The sequence below is a fragment of the Chiloscyllium plagiosum genome, unplaced genomic scaffold (genome assembly GCF_037043375.1).
Source record: "Chiloscyllium plagiosum isolate Xiang-an unplaced genomic scaffold, Cpla_swu_hap1 HiC_scaffold_11, whole genome shotgun sequence".
Taxonomy (NCBI): Eukaryota; Metazoa; Chordata; class Chondrichthyes; order Orectolobiformes; family Hemiscylliidae; genus Chiloscyllium; species Chiloscyllium plagiosum.
The window spans coordinates 72,951,068-72,968,009 of NW_028270149.1; the positions used below are offsets into that span (position 1 = coordinate 72,951,068).

The 16,942-nt window shown below is 42.2% G+C and overlaps 1 protein-coding gene across 5 annotated transcripts in view; it reads right to left on the bottom strand.

Moving 5' to 3' along the window:
- LOC122557122 (fibronectin type-III domain-containing protein 3A-like) overlaps positions 1-16,538 on the bottom strand; it is a 153,702-nt gene extending 137,164 nt beyond the window's left edge. For 2 of the 5 annotated variants that reach the window (XM_043704459.2, XM_043704456.2), the window contains exon 1: positions 16,406-16,538. Coding sequence is in view for 1 of the 5 variants with exons in the window: in XM_043704458.2 (XP_043560393.1) it covers positions 16,406-16,453 (48 nt within the window). In the remaining 4 variants the exon portion in view is untranslated. Of the gene's footprint in view, positions 1-15,778; positions 15,972-16,405 lie in introns of those variants that run through there. The other 3 variants (XM_087992165.1, XM_043704457.2, XM_043704458.2) reach the window with 2 other exon arrangements.
- Positions 16,539-16,942: the final 404 nt, after the last annotated feature.

A 16,942-nucleotide genomic window follows, 5' to 3' on the forward strand; every position in this document is an offset into this window, starting at 1 on the left:
CCCAATTAATTATTTGTTCTATTGTCCCAAGACTATTAGAGAATGTAGGCAAAATAAAAGTCTGGCATATGTAATCGATTCGATTCTGTAGAGGTATTACAATTGAGCCTGGTGCAGTGTATATTCATTGTGCTTATATTGTTTTGCTCAGCAATGGTCAGTGCTAGTAAACGAGAAACTAAAAAATACAAATTGCTGGAAAAGCTCAGCAGATCTGACAGCATCTGTGAAAAGAAATCAGAGTTAATGTTTCAGATTCAGTGACCCTTCAGTTGCGCAAGTAAATGAGACTGGATGAACTCGCACTGCATAGCTCAAGGAGGCTGATGCCAACTATACACCCTCTGTGTCATCCTAAGCAGAAATCATTTAGCTCAACACAAACCATAGGTCCTCCTTGAAAAATCCTTCACCACTTAAGGTGATATCTGGAGAGCAGAAAGTTACATGAGGTTATTCACTGTGCTGTTTAGCTCATGAAAACAATCCAGGCTTTCAATGCCTTAGGCTAGACAGTTCATTCAAGAGATTAAGGTGAAGGGAATCTGTGCAAAAGGAACATTACTTGTCAAAAGAATTCAGTCTTATTCATTCCATATTTTCTTATGCAATTAAACTGTAGAAAATTGGTTTGGTGCAGAATTAGAAATTTTAAACCATGAGGAAACCAGGAACACAATGAAGATATTCAGCCTTGAAACAGCAAAGAAATTAGCACATTCCACAAACTACTTGATTATTTCACTCACTACCTGCCTTTAGGCTTTTTACATCACTGTTTGTTTAGGATAGATGGCAGCCACAGGTTGCTCATCTGTCAGTTTGCACATATTTGCATTGCTAAAGCTGTGGAATGATTGCAGGACTGCTTTTTTTTTGAATCCACAATTCTGGCCCGAGAATAAAAATAACATATTTTGCAATGCCAATAGTACATACAAATCAGGCACCAAAGTAGTAACAACTACATTCCACGTAAACGTATCTTTTACGACATTCAATCCAATTCTAAACCAGATATTTATCCAGGCCCACTTCAGAAGGAACTAATGAAGGAACTAATCAACTACTTTGCTGTACGCCTTGTACGGTGCATATTCATGCATTATATAATAATTGTCCAATAATGCCAGAGACAAAAAATCCAAAAATCATGATCCATGAATACAAAGGGCAAAATAGTTGCCACGAAAATTCAATTTGCATCAGAATTCCCAAAACGAGTCATACAACACAGTTAAACTAGGAAATTGATGTTCAGTGCAATATATATGCATTAAGGAAACAACTGGAAGCCCAGAATTTACATAGGCTGGCAAAGTATAAGCCTAGTTTGCAGTTCAAATTCTTTCGTCAGAGACATCAAATTCATCTCAATTTCAGTTCAAAACATGTTAGATATCAACCTCCACTAATTTTAAAAAGTCAAGAAATCACAAACTAATACTTTAGAAACAATTTTGTATCAGAAGATTTCAGATAACAGGTGCTAGAAAAGGAATCATTTTAGTCATTTTAAAGCAGAGATTAGATTAGATTAGATTAGATTAGATTACATTACAGTGTAGAAACAGGCCCTTCGGCCCAACAAGTCCACACCGACCCGCCGAAGCGAAACCCACCCATACCCCTACATTTACCCCTTACCTTACACTACGGGCAATTTAGCATGGCCAATTCACCTGACCCTGCACATCTTTTGGACTGTGGGAGGAAACCGGAGCACCCGGAGGAAACCCACGCAGACACGGGGAGAACGTGCAAACTCCACACAGTCAGTCGCCTGAGGCGGGAATTGAACCCGGGTCTCAGGCGCTGTGAGGCAGCAGTGCTAACCACTGTGCCACCGTGCCGCCCATAAAACACCATTCAATCTACTAAATAGTTATTAACTCTGTAGAATAATCAAGTTAGTCACATTCCTTCAAATCCCTGCAAATTTCTTTCCTTCAAGTGGACATCCAGTATGTTTTTGAAATAATTTATTGTTTTCATTTGTACCATCCACAAGGGCAGTGAATTCCAAGTCATTAATATTCACTCCACAAAAAAGTTCTTCCAACATTTCCTGTTCAAAGCTTTAAATCATTCTTCCCTAGTCAGGCTATCAACATCTCTTGGGAAGAGTTTTGCCTTATCTGTAGATCCGTATTAAATCTTTTCCAAATCTCCTTTGCTTCAAGAGAACAACCAAGTTTCTCGAACGTTCTAGCCAAGTTTCCCATCTCCAAGTCCCTGGTGAAACTATTACATCCTAGTTAGAAGTATGGCTATAAACAGATGCAAAACTCTAGCTGTGGCTTACCACATCTTTATAAAGATTCAGCATGGCTTTAATACTCAACGTCTCTATTTATGAAGACCAAGATCCATATCATTTGTTAACCATAGACTTGGTAAATCCTAGCTTCAAAGATTATGCACATGTACTGAGGTCCCTCAGTACCTGCACACACTTGGAAGAGCTGCACCATTACCTTCATATTGTCTCTGCCTCGAAACTCACATCTATCAAATCTCATCTACCACTAGTCTACCCATTCTCCTAATCTGTGCTTTGATTAGTACCCGCCTGTTTGCTACTTCACATTTTGAATCAACTGTAATTTTATAAACTTTATTCTGCATTCCAATACAACCATAAGACTCAGAAACAGAGGTAGGCTATTCAATGCAACAAGTCTGCTCCACCATTCTATAAGATCATGGTTGATATCATATTTCCCAATTCTATTTTCCAGCCTTTTACCATAATCCTTTTTCCTAATTAAAAATCTATCTCAGCCATGAATATTCTTAAGGATGCAGCCTTAGCAGCAGAGAAGTATTCCACTAACCTCTGAGCTAAGACATTCCTCCTCATCTGTCTTAAATGGATAGCTTCTTATTCTGCAATTATGGCCTTTGGTTCGAGACACCCCAACAAAAGGAAACCTCTCTGCAGCTACTTTGTCAAGCCCCTTCAGAATTTTACAAATTTTGGTAATATCACTTCTCATTCTTATGAACTCCAATGAGTACAGGCCCAACCAACTCAACTTTGCTTCATAAATCCATATCAGCACAACTTTTCTTAGATAAAGGCACCATTAAACTGATCACAGAATTATAGGATGTGGTCTATCCAGCAGCTCATAGTTTTAACAAGATTCTTTTTATTTTAAAATACTCTATTCCCTTTGAAAAAAGTCAACAATCTGCTTAATAAAGACGAGCCACTGCAGATGTTGAGGATCTGAAACAAGCACAGAAGTCTGGCAACATCTGTGATGAGTCGGCTGAGATTTTCCTCAGAAAAAAAGCAGCTCTGAAGAAGTCATACTCAAACTGAAATGTTAATTCAGTTTCTCTCTCCACAGATGCTGCCACACTTGGGTGTCTCCATCATTGTTAGATCCAACAAGCCTCCCCTATTATCTGAACTTGTAGGCTAGTTTTTTTTTTGTCATCCATGCATGACGGTCCTAAATTGCTCTCTGCTACAGCTTACTGCTGTATTTCTCTATTTAAAATAATCATCTCCTCTTTAATCCTTGCCAAAGTATGTAACCTCACATTTTCTCGTATTATCGTCCATCTGCCAAGGTTTTTGCCCACTTGCCTAACCTGCTTATATCGTTCCGTAGACCGTCTCATCCTCACTACTTGCGTTTTCACCTATTTTTGTAGCATCTACAAACCTGGCATGACCTGCTCTTTACAAACTTATGTTGGAGCTCCTTAATTAAGTCAAACGTCTTCAATCACCTGCTGGATTTTTTTTTCTTGACAGTTTCTAAAGCTTTATATCTCATTAACACTAACTAACTGACCTCAAGTTACCAAGACTGTAACGTACATCCTTACTTGAATACAAGTGCAGCATTTGCCATTTTCCAATGCTCTGACTCTTTTCTTCTATCCAGGAAGATGGCATGTCCTTCTGCTATCCATTCTCTCACTTCCTTCAGCATTGTGGAATGCAAGCTAATCGGACCAGGTAGCTCATACAGCATAAAGTACAGCAAGCTTTTCCAATATCTCCACCCCTCAATTTGTAGCAACCATTATGTTGCCTTTGTTTCTATCAATATTTTGTCAGATTCCTTTTCCTTAGTACACACCACTGTAAAATACTGGTATAAGTATTGTAGCCTCACCTGTGCCTCCAAGCATACATCACCCTCCTTGTCCCACATAGATTTAACTCTTGTCCTGCTCACGAGCGTCTAAGATCTAGGCTACCTCTACTTCACATGAGGCAAACTAAAAATGTTTTAATGTAATTGCAACTCTTGTATCTACATTAGTTTATGAAAACAAATGGTTTATTTAAAAAAGTTTAAAACTGTCCACATCTGTCTGGTGTAGACGGCAGCGAAACAATAGCGAAGGTATGGCAGCACAGGCAGCCTTGACGATGATGAGCTGGCTCAAGACACTTGGACTCTCTTGAAGCTATACTTTCCTTTCTTCCCCTTAAATTATTCAAAATTGTGCCCACTCCCTCAGCACTGACCCTCTGACAGTGAGGCACTCCCTCAGCACTGACCCTCCAACAGTGCTCACTCCCTCAAATGGTGACAAATGGAAGTTTTTCCACTGAATCTTATTGCATTCTTATTGTAAAATACTTGACAATAAAATCAGAATCACATTTGACTTGTTTATTGCTAAGTGCTTGCCAAATAAAATCAATTTGTTTAAAATGTCCTCATGATACATCCTCGATTTTGACCAGTTCTGCATTTCTAGTAAATATACTATCAGTAGGTAATCAATAATCACATCACTTTTGTTAACTGATATCTTTCAGTTTGTTGACAACACATTTCCTGTAAACTATGGATCACACTGCATTTACTTGTATTAGAATCCTACTATTCTGTAACACCTGCTTAATTAATTTACCTCACTTTAAAGGCCTTCTCTTTTCATATCAAGTTGAGAGACTTGGTGACATCAGCAGCTTTAAAATGCTTCTCAAGTACACTCCTCCAAATAATTTAAAAGTATAAACTGTTTACAAGAATTGTAAACAGTTTATTCAGCTGGCTAAATAACTCATTTCACCAGACTAAATTATCAAAGTTTCATAAGTGGAGCTGTGGTAAAATAGTTAATATGCAGAATATCAAATCTGAAAAAAATAAAGTTTATCCTAACCTAACTCGATAAATTTACTAAGTCTAAAGAATTTGCTGTAGCTAACAAATTTAGTGCCTATTGATAAATCTATGGAGACAACTCTTTAATTCTTTCTAAACATTTAATAGCCCAACAATGCTTCCAAGCATCTCTCCTGATCAGCTGTGAGACGACCTGCTCCTATACAAGTACCAGCATAATATTATTTACTTCCCATTCCTCAAGTACCAACTTCATGGAATTTTTCAAAACAAATTCTTTCACAATTTTTATTTCCATCAAGAAACCAGCACATCTGATGTCATGTGTACATATTAATTTGTTGATTTATGAATATTTACCATTTCCTTTGCACAAATGAATGGGTATGGAAAATCTCAAATTATCAGCTACGAATATCCTCACCGACATTTTCAGATCCATTATTTCTAGTTAATTCCAAGATTAAAATTGAGTTTGGTGCCACATCACTGCTATCTTTAACAGTAATCTTTTTAAAGATCCTAATCAAAATGTGCTGTGTCTTTCTGCACCATTTTCTGTGAAGCCAGTTGGAAGGCTGGACTCAGCGGTTTAGTAAATCAGTTGTTGAAGGAAATTTTGACCCCATGAGTGCACCCTATGGAAATGCTGCATTCTTAATGAGTAGGCAAAGTTAGAATGGTGAGTCCGATGCCATGTAGTAACAATGAGATGAAAGGGCTTAATATATATTGTGGAATATCAGAGTAAACGTTGATCACAGATTGAAGGACAAAGATGCACTTATACAAAAAAATCAATTAGTTGCAGTTATACGGTTTGTCAGATACTCAAAGTACCTAAGAGACCTCTTCATAAGGAAATAATTATCTTTTTAAAAAGAGTTTAGTCACTAATTTGTAAGGCAGAAACAACTCAGTTTATGGGCATTCGAGATCTTCCAAACACCACCAAAATAACTGGTTAATTATTTCAACAGTTTTGGTTGAATAGTAAATGCTAGTTGAGTAACTTCCTTGTTGAAAATTCATCTGAGTTGGCAAGTTCAAATTAAAGTTGTGACAAGATCTTTGACATTGGAGCACTGCATTTGTACTTTACTGAGAGTTCAGTTATTCACCCAGATTATATACCCTAGGTTTGATCTATCAATCTTCTCAGAGTCAAGTAGGCTAAAATGAAACAAATAGGATACTTCCGTTTCCCCAGCCCCCAACGCCTCATGTTCACCATGAACATCCAATCCCTTTACAACTCCATCCACCATGACCAGAGCCTCCAAGCCCTCCGTTTTCTTCCTCTCCCGACGTCCCCAACAGTACCCTTCCATTGACATTCTCATTCGTTTGGCTGAACTGGTCCTCACCCTTAATTTCTCCTTCGAATCCTTCCACTTCCTCCAAATGAGCCTTTGGCACCCACATGGGCCCCAGCTATGCCTGTCTCTTTGCCGGATACGCAGAACAGTTCATCTTCCGTAGTTACAGCAGCACCACTCCCCACCTCTTCCTCCGCTACATTGGTGACTGCATTGGCGCCACCTCGTGCTCCCGCGAAGAGGGTGAGCAGTTAAACAACTTCACCAACACATGCCACCCCGACCTTAAATTCACCTGGACCATCTCTGACACCTCTCTCCCCTTCCTGAACCTCTCCATCTCCATCAATGACGACTGACTTGACACTGACATTTTTTATCAACCCACTGATTTCCACAGCTACCTGGACGACACCTCTTCCCACCCTACCTCCTGTAAAAAAATGCCATCCCGTATCTGCTCCCAGGAGGACCAGTTCCACCACAGAACACACCAGATGGCCTCCTCCTTTAAAGACCACAAATTCCCTTCCCACGTGGTTGAAGGTGCCCTCCAACACATCTGATCCACATCCCGCACCTCTGCCCTCAAACCCCACCCTCCAACCATAACAAGGACAGAACCCCCCCTGGTCCTCACCTTCCAGCCTACCAATCTTCGCATAAACCACATCATCAACCAACATTTCCACCAACTCCAAACGAACCCCACCACCAGGGATACATTTTCGTCCCCAACCCTTTCCGCCTTCCGCAAAGACCGTTCCCTCCGTGACTACCTGGTCAGGTCCACGCCCCCCAACAACCCACCCTCCCCTCCTGGCACCTTCCCCTCCCACCGCAGGAATTGCAAAACCTGCGCCCACACCTCCCCCCTCACCTCCATCCAAGACCCAAGGGAGCCTTCCATATCCATCAAAGTTTCACCTGCACTTCCACAAATGTCATTTATTGTATCTGTTGCTACCAAATGCGGTCTCCTCTACATTGGGGAGACGGGACGTCTTCTCGCAGAGCGCTTTAGAGAACATCTCCGGGACACCTGCACCAATCAACCCCACCGCCCTGTGGCCCAACATTTCAACTCCCCCTCCCACTCTGCCAAGGACATGCAGGTTCTGGGCCTCCTCCAATGCCGCTCCCTCACGACCCGATGTCTGGAGGAAGAATGCCTCATCTTCCGCCTCAGAACACTTCAACCCCAGGGCATCAATGTGGACTTCACCAGTTTCCTCATTTCCCTTCCCCCACCTTACCCCAGTTCTAACATTCCAGCTCAGCACCATCCTCATGATGTGTCCTACGTGCCAATCTTCCTCTCCACCTATCCACTGCACCCTCCTCTCAGACCTATCACCTCCATCCCCACCCCCATCCACCTATTGTACTCTTTGCTACCTTCTTCCCAGCCCCACACCCTTCCCATTTATCTCTTCACCCCGGAGGCTCCCTGCCTTCATTCCTGATGAAAGGCTTTTCCCTGAAACGTCAGTTTTCCTGCTCCTCGGATGCTGCCTGACCTGCTGTGTTTTTCCAGCACCACTCTAATCTAGACTCAGATTTCCTACATCTGCAGTCCTCACTTTTGCCTAGTTTATCATAGCATTAGTTTGCAATTTCAGGTCTTCATTGTAAAGGGAACAATGGAAATATGATGAGAACATCAAATCAGAAAGCAAGTAGTACAGGGCAAATGCTTCCTTGCACAAGTTTGCATTGCCAGGTCTTTTTAAAACACTATGGATTCACAGATCTCTTCTACCTGTATAACTACAATATATTTCAAACGTTTCAGCAGCAAAAGTAGCCACATTCACTCAGCCTAACTATGTGAATTAATTGCAGTTAGGTGGCGTAAAAAGTGTCCAAAGAAATCAGAGTTAAAAATCACAACACCAGGTTATAGTCCAACAGGTTTATTGGGAAATACTAGCTTTCAGAGTGCTGCTCCTTCATCGGGTAACTAGTGGGACAGGACCATAAGGCAGAATTTATAGGAAAGGTTCAGTGTCATGCAATTAAAACGATATACTGAACAAACCTAGATTGCTAAGTCTTTCATTTTTTAGAATGGGTTGCAGGTTTCGGTTCATTAATTCGTAAATCCCAGAACTACTTTTAAGTCTCTGAGTAAAGACACCACCTCTGACATCTGTCCTATATCTATCTCTCCTCAATTTAAAGCTATGTCCCCTTGTGCTAGCCATTGCCATCTCTGTCAACCCTATCTCTTGGATTATGTAACATGTCTCATTTAAGTTACTCTCAATCTTCTCTCTAACGAAAACAGCCTCAAGTCCCTCAGCCTTTCCTCGCAAGACCTTCCCTCCTTACCAGGCAACATCCTAGTAAATCTCTCTGAACCCTTTCCAAAGCTTCCATATCCTTCTTATAATGCAGTGACCAGAACAGTATGCAATACTCCAAGTGCGGTCGCACCAGAGTTTTGAACAGCTGCAGCATGACCTCATGGTTCCAAAACTCAATTCCTCTACTAATAAAAGCTAACACACTATGTACCTTCTTAACAACCCTATCAACGTGGATGGCAACTTTCAAGGATCCATGTACCTGGACACCGAGATCCCTCTGCTCATCTACATGGCAGCACTTTGGGACCAGCGACCATAATTCTATTAGATTTAAAAGAGTGATGGAAAAGGATAGACCAGATCTAGAAGGTGAAGTTCTAAACTAGAGAAAGGCCAATTTTGACAGTATTAGGCACGTACTTTCAAAAGTTGATGGGGGGGGCAGATGCTCACAGATAACGAGACAGCTGGAAAATGGAAAGCCTTCAGAAATGAGAGAACGAGAATCCAGAGAAAGTATATTCATGTTAGGGTGAAAGGAAAGGCTGGTAGGTATAGGGAATGCTGGATGACTAAAGAAATTGAAGGTTTGGTTAAGAAAAAGGAAGCATATGTAAGGTATAGACAGGATAGATCGAGTGAATCCTTAGAAGAGTATACAGGCAGTAGGAGTATATTTAAGAGGGAAATCAGGAGGGCTAAAAGGGGACATGAGATAGCTTTGGCAAACAGAATTATAGAGAATCCAAAGGGTTTTTACAAATACATTAAGGACAAAAGGGTAACAAGGGAGAGAATAGGGCCCCTCAAAGATCAGCAAGGCGGTCTTTGTGTGGAGCCACAGAAAATGGGGGAGATACTAAATGAATATTTTGCATCAGTATTTGCTGTGGAAAAGGATATGGAAGATATAGAAAGTAGGGAAATAGATGGTGACACCTTGCAAAACGCCCAGATTACAGAGGAGGAAGTGCTGGATGTCTTGAAACGCATAAAGGTGGATAAATCCCCAGGACCTGACCATGTGCACCCTAGAACTCTGTGGGAAGCTAGAGAAATGATTGCTGGGCCTCTTGCTGAGATATTTGTATCATTAATAGTCACAGGTGAGGTGCCAGAAGACTGGAGGTTGACTAACGTGGTGCCACTGTTTAAGAAGGGCGGTAGGGACAAGCCAGGGAACTATAGACCAGTGAGCCTGACCTCGGTGGTGGGCAAGTTGTTGGAGGGAATCCTGAGGGACAGAATGTACATGTATTTGGAAAGGCATGGACTGATGGGGGATAGTCAACATGGCTTTGTACTTGGGAAATCATGTCTCACAAACTTGAGTTTTTTGAAGTAACAAAGAGGATTGATGAGGGCAAAGCGGTAGATGTGATCTATATTGACTTCAGTAAGGTGTTTGACAAGGTTCCCCATGGGAGATTGATTAGCAAGGTTAGATCTCATGGAATACATGGAGAACTAGCCATTTGAATACAGAACTGGCTCAAAAGGTAGAAGACAGAGGGTGGTTGTGAAGGGTTGTTTTTCAGACTGGAGGCCTGTGACCAGTGGAGTGCCACAAGGATCAGTGCTGGGTCCTCTACTTTTTGTCATTTATATAAATTATTTAGATGCGAGCATAAGAGGTATACTTTGGAAGTTTGCAGATGACACCAAAATTGGAGGGGTGTAGTGGACAGTGAAGAAGGATCTGATTACAACAGGATCTTGACCAGATGGGACAATGGGCTGAGAAGTGGCAGATGGAGTTTAATCCAGATAAATGCGAGGTGCTGCAGTTTGGGAAAACAAATCTTAGCAGGACTTATACACTTAATGGTAAGGTCCTAGAAAGTGTTGCTGAATAAAGAAACCTTGGAGTGCAGGTTCATAGCTCCTTGAAAGTGGAGTCGTAGGTAGATAGGATAGTGAAGAAGGCGTTTTGTATGCTTTCTTTTACTGGTCAGAGTATTGAGTACAGGAGTTGGGAGGTCATGTTGCGGCTGTACAGGACATTGGTTAGGTCACTGTTCGAATATCGTGTGCAATTCTGGTCTCCTCCCTATCGGAAAGATGTTGTGAAACTTGAAAGGGTTCAGAAAAGATTTACAAGGACAAGGATGTTGCCAGGGTTGGAGGATTTGAGCTATACAGAGAGGTTGAACAGGCTGAGGCAGTTTTCCCTAGAGCGTCAGTGGCTGAGGGGTGACCTTATAGAGGTTTACAAAATTATGAGGGACATGGATAGGATAAATAGACAAAGTCTTTTCCCTGGGGTCAGGGAGTCCAGAACTGGAGGGCATAGGTTTAGGGTGAGAGGGGAAAGATATAAAGAGAGACCTAAGGGGCAACTGTTTTCACACAGAGGGTGGTACGTGTATGGAATGAGCTGCCAGGGGAAGTGATGGAGGCTGGTACAATTGGAACATTTAAAAGGCATTTGGATGGGTATACGAATAGGAAGGGTTTGGAGGGATATGAGCAGGGTGCTGGCAGGTGGGACTAGATTGGGTTGGAATATCTGGTCGGCATGGACGGGTTGCATGCTGTACATCTGTATGACTACCAAGATTCTTACCATTAGCCCAGTACACTGCATTCCTGTTACTCCTTCCAAAATGAATCATCTCTCACCTTTTACTGCCTGCCACAACAGTAGACTTTCCAACTTTAAGGGCACTTAAATGGTCACTGGATAAGCATATGGACAGGAATGGAATAGCATAGGTTGAATGGGCTTCAGATTGGTTTCACAGGTCAATGCAACATTGAAGGCCAAAGGTCCTTTACTGCACTGTAATGTTTTATGTTCCACATAACCTCTGCAAAGACCAGACCTGGGTTTATCAAAAAGATCCCAAGTAAGAGGAAATCAATGTGGTTATGGACAGATGAGTCACAAAGGGGATATAAGCATAACCCAGGCACTAATCAATTGCTAAAAGACATGCAACAAATGAAAGGGCATCTAGTCAGCACAAAACAAAAACAGAGCCTAAGATAGTAAAATAATGAGTTTGCAGTGAGACAGTGTTTGTATCAAGAGTCAAAAGGAATACTGATAAGACAACAGAAACAATCATCTGCATAGATTAGTACGCCACTATGGCTCAGTGGTTAGCACTGTTACCTCACAGCACCAGGGACCCGGGTTTGATTCCAGTCTTGGGTGACTGTCTGTGCGGAGTTTGCACATTCTCCCCGTGTCTGCGTGGGTTTCCTCCGGATGCTCCGGTTTCCTCCTACAGTCCAAAGATGTGCAGGCCAGGTGAATTGGCCATGCTAAATTGCCCATCGTGTTCGATGCATCAGTCAGAGGGAATTGGGTCTGGGTGGGTTACTCTTCGGAGGGTCGGTGTGGACTGGTTGGGCCGAAGGGCCTGTTTCCACACTGTAGGGAATCTAGTCTAATCTAATATAATCAAAATCCAAAGATGCGCAGGTTAGGTAAATTGGCTACGCTAAATTGCCCATAGTGTTCAGGGATATGTAGGTTAAATGCATTAGTTAGGGTTAAATGAAAAGTAATAAAGTAGAGGAATGGGTTACTCTTTGGAGGGTCAGTGTGGACTTGTTCGGCCAAATGGCCTGTTTCCACACTGCAGGAATTCTATGAGTCTATGAATATTGAAACTGGTATTCAAAATCTACAGCACAAACTAAATAGACTGCACAAGATTTCAGGATCAGACCCAACAATAACTAAGGTAGCCTGAAATACTACGTGTGTAGTTGGTCACATAGTTATAGTGCAAGTTCAGCAAAATCAGCTTTATCAGCACACATCTGAATTAAAATAGGGATGGCAGTGTACATTAAACCTTACAGGTTACAATCTAGTGGTGGACAACGACAGCCATTAAGGTATAGGTGGTATATGCATAAAGTCATCACAATCTGCCTAGACACCAAGCTACTTATTCAACTCTGATTATTCATAGGCACCCAGGCTTGTAGTATATTGAACATACTTGTTCAGGTCACATTCATTAAATACATAAGTCATCAAATTACCAAGGTGATAGATGAAGGCAGAACAGTAGATGTTTCCCACTTAGTTATTAACAAGGTGCTCGATAAGGTCCCACATGATAGATTTGTTAATAATGTTAGATCATATGGGATCCAGGGAGAAAAAGCCAATGGATACAAAATCAGCTTGATGGTAGAAGACAGGAGTGGTGGTAGTGGGTTGTTGTTCAGACTGGAGACCTGTAACCAGCGGTGTGCTGCAAAGGTTGGCCCTAGGTCCACTGTTGCTCATCAATTATATCAATTTGGATGAGAATGTAGGAGGTATGGTTAGTAAGTTTGCAGATGACACCAAAATTGGTGGTATTGTGAATTATGAAGAACATCACCTAACAGTACAATGAAATCTTGATCAGATGGGCCAATGGGCTGAGAAGTGGCAGATGGAGTTTAACTTTCGATAAATGTGAGGTGTCGCATTTTGGTAAGGGAATCCAAGTCATGACTCATACAGTTCATGGTAAGGCCTTGAGGAGTGCTGTTGAACAGAGGGACCAAGGAGTGCAGGTTCATAATTCCTTTATTGGTCACAGCATTGAGTACTACAGTTTGGAGATCATGTTGCAGAGATACTGGTGAGGCCACCTTTACAATACTGCTTACAATTCTGGCCACTCTGCTATAGGAAGGATGTTGCTAAACAGAAAAGGCTAAAGAAAAAAATTTACAAGGATGTTGCCAGGACTGGACAGTTTGAATTCTAACAAAAAGATGGACAGGATGGAATGTTTTTCCCCTGGAGTGTCGGAGACTGAGGGGTGACCTTATAGAGGTTCATAAAATCGTTAGGGGTATAGATAAGATGAATAGCTACGGTCTTTTTCCAAGGGTAAGGGAGTCCAAAACTAGAGGGCATAGGTTTAAGGTGAGTGGGGAAAGATTTCAAAGGGACCTGAGGGGCAATTTTTCAGACAGGTGGTGCATATATGGAACAAGCTGCCCGAGAAAGTGACGGAGGCTGGTACAATTACAAAAACGTTTGGACATGTACATGAATAGGAAGGGTTCAGAGGGAGATGGGCTAAACACAGGCAAATGAGATTAGATCAGTTTAGGATATCTGCTCTGCATGGATGACATGGACCAAACAGTCTGTTTCTGTGCTGTATGATTCTATGACTCCATGTGGGGCACACTACATTTTTGTGCAGCAGCCCACCAGTGTTTGGAAGAATCTGTTGGTAGGGCTGATCACAGAATCACAAAGGTGCAGTAGACCATTTGGCCCATTATGCCTGCACTCATTATATTATCTAGTGTCAATCTCCTGCCTTTTCCCCATATCCCTCCACACCATTCATAGCCAAATAGTTACTCATCGCGTCTTGAATTCTTCAATTGAACCTGCCTCCACCACGTTTCCACTGATGCGTGTTTAACAAATCTCACTCCCAGTGTGGATTGCTTCCATTATTTGCGCTAGTGAGCGTTACCATGGTGAGATCAAAGAAAAATTAACATTTAAGACATTTAATGCCCCAGGTGAGAGCAGTAACTTTCTCAGTCAAACCCATGATAGATGAATCAAACACCTTTAAAAATTCCCAGATATCTTTTCCAAAGAGTGCTGAGTTCCCACTAAGCCAGCTTAGTGGTTCTTTACAATTAGTTTGGAAAAAGGGGAAAATCAGCCAGGATTGCAACCTCACTGTACTAGAACTCACTATAAAGTGCGCATAGGACATGGATGCCAGGAAAAGAATGACTGAGCTTGGCAGAAAAGCTCCTTCTAATTAAATTGCTTAACTAGTGTCTGGGAAGGCACCTGGGGAACAGCTACACAGGAGAGGAGCTGAAAGCCGACTAATGCATCAAATCAAGGAGTCAATGCCATTGTTCGAGAACTTCAATAACTCTTCCTCTGCTCTTTCAAAATACTTCTTCAAATACATTACTTTGAGCAAGATTTCAGTCACCCTCAGAATCTCTCCTTTCTCAGCACAGGACCTACCTTGCATACCTGAGAGATGCCTCAGGACAGTTAAAGGTGACGTTATATGATTACTATATAGTAAGAAGATTTAAATATTTGACACAATCCACAGTTGAAATCTTAAAGCAGCTGCTTGAAATATAAAATTGAATCCATAGATAAAGACAGCATATGCTTGAAATAACCAGGGCAGGGGATTTAATTACAGGGTATTGCCTGAAGGAAAATAAATAGCCAATTATTTTTAAAAATCTAGAAAATTTGTTTTGCATTGCCAATTCCAAAATATTTTTGAATAAATGAGGCTCTGACGGTACTGCAAAATACACCAACTTGAAACAGTTTCTAACACCTACGCATAATTAACATTAGCTTGTGCCTGGATTTACACCTAAATTTCTAGAAGTATAGAATTAGCTTGCAGGCAGCCTGTGTGCCCGAAAGAAACAGCACAGAAGGAGTCCACTTAAACCACTGTGCTATCTCAACAAAGTCTGTTTAAACCATTAGAGAAAATGATAAGCCAAATTAAGATACCACTGCTTTTAAATATATTTGGTTCAAATAACAGCAGTTAAGCACTGCTGTCTTCCCTGAATCCGATTGGCAAAGCTAAACTAGAAAGAATGGGGTTTGGTATCAATATTGATCATAATTTTTGGCAACCCATACAAAAGATAAAACAGATCACACAGAATATGAAACTTTAAGTCCACATACAGAACTGTGAAAAATTAAAATAGCCTTTCACTGGTGAAGAATCAAAACAGGTTCTCTCAATTGGCAATATGCTTCACACTAATTGGTTCAGACTTTAGCTCTGGCTATTGAAAATGTTTTTCTTCTAAAGAGAGCTCTACAACCTTTAATTACCATACATACTTCAGATCTTTCAAAACAGTTTAAAACTTCCCTTTAGAGAGCCAGAACATTTTTCTTGGTGACGTATACAAAACAACACAGGACATAAGCCAGCCGCTTTTTACTGTATTCAAATCAGTTTTCTTTACCCAAGATTTTGCATGATCTCAACTCTAAAAATACATTTAAAAGCTTTCCTTTGCGCAGGGAAAAAAAAGCACTTACTATAATAACGGCCACATCAGGAACGAAAAGTACAATAAACAAGGCCTGTTTACAGAGCAGGAGAAGGGAGGGGGCAACATTCATTCAACGAGGAAGCTAGATTAAAAATTACAAATGAAAATAATAGCCAGAATGCCGACTGAGAGTTTTTAAAAGGCAAGTTGTTGGGCACAAGTTGCCGAGGCGTTCGGTTAGCACGCACTGCAACCACAGCCTCAATAAAAGGTGGAAAGGGAGGGGGGGGGGGTAAAATAGTTCAGGATAACGTCAATAAATAAAAGTCAATACAGTGCTGCGAACAGCGAGCTGGTGCCTGTCCACTGCTGCAGGTAAACTGGATCTGGGAGGGGGAGCTGGATCTGGGAGGGGGAGGTGGATCTGGGAGGGGGAGGTGGAGCTGAGAGAGAAGGAGGGAGGGAGGTGAAGGCGATTTCACTCACACACCCCCACCCCATGCCCTGAATGGCACTGGGACAGTTTAAGTATACGTGGCATTTGCAGCCCGACGTTGTTAAGTAATGCTGCTGAATGGGAGGGAGGGGAGGTGGGGAATAGGGGCCACCAGCTCCACACAAACTTCCAGAGATCTGGCAATGCACAGCAACCCGGCTTTCACAGCCAACTTACCCCGCCGAAGTTACTGAAGCCAGTCCTGCAGGGCCTCCACAGCTTCATCCGCTGTCCTTTTTCCCCTCGCTCGCTCGCTCTGCCTGTCTCTCCTTTCCCTCCTCCCACTCCCCCACCAGCAGCAACCCTTCACTCACTGCCCAAGACGTCAGCGCTCGGCAACCCCCGTACCACCGGCGCCATCTTGGAATGTGGGGGACGCATGCGCGCCGCTGCGGCACCCGCACAGGCCATGCCCCCTTCGTTGGCTGCCCGGGGCAGCGCGAGAGGGTTAGTGGGCATATTATTGCTGCTGCTGCTGCTGCTGCTGCTGGAGAGGGTCAATTGGTATATAGCTGCTGCTGGAGAGGGTTAGTGGGCATATTATTGCTGCTGCTGCTGGAGAGGGTCAATGGGCATATAGCTGCTGCTGCTGCTGCTGCTGAGGAGGGTCAATTGGTATATAGCTGCTGCTGGAGAGGGTTAGTGGGCATATTATTGCTGCTGCTGGAGAGGGTCAATGGGCATATAGCTGCTGCTGCTGGAGAGGGTCAATTG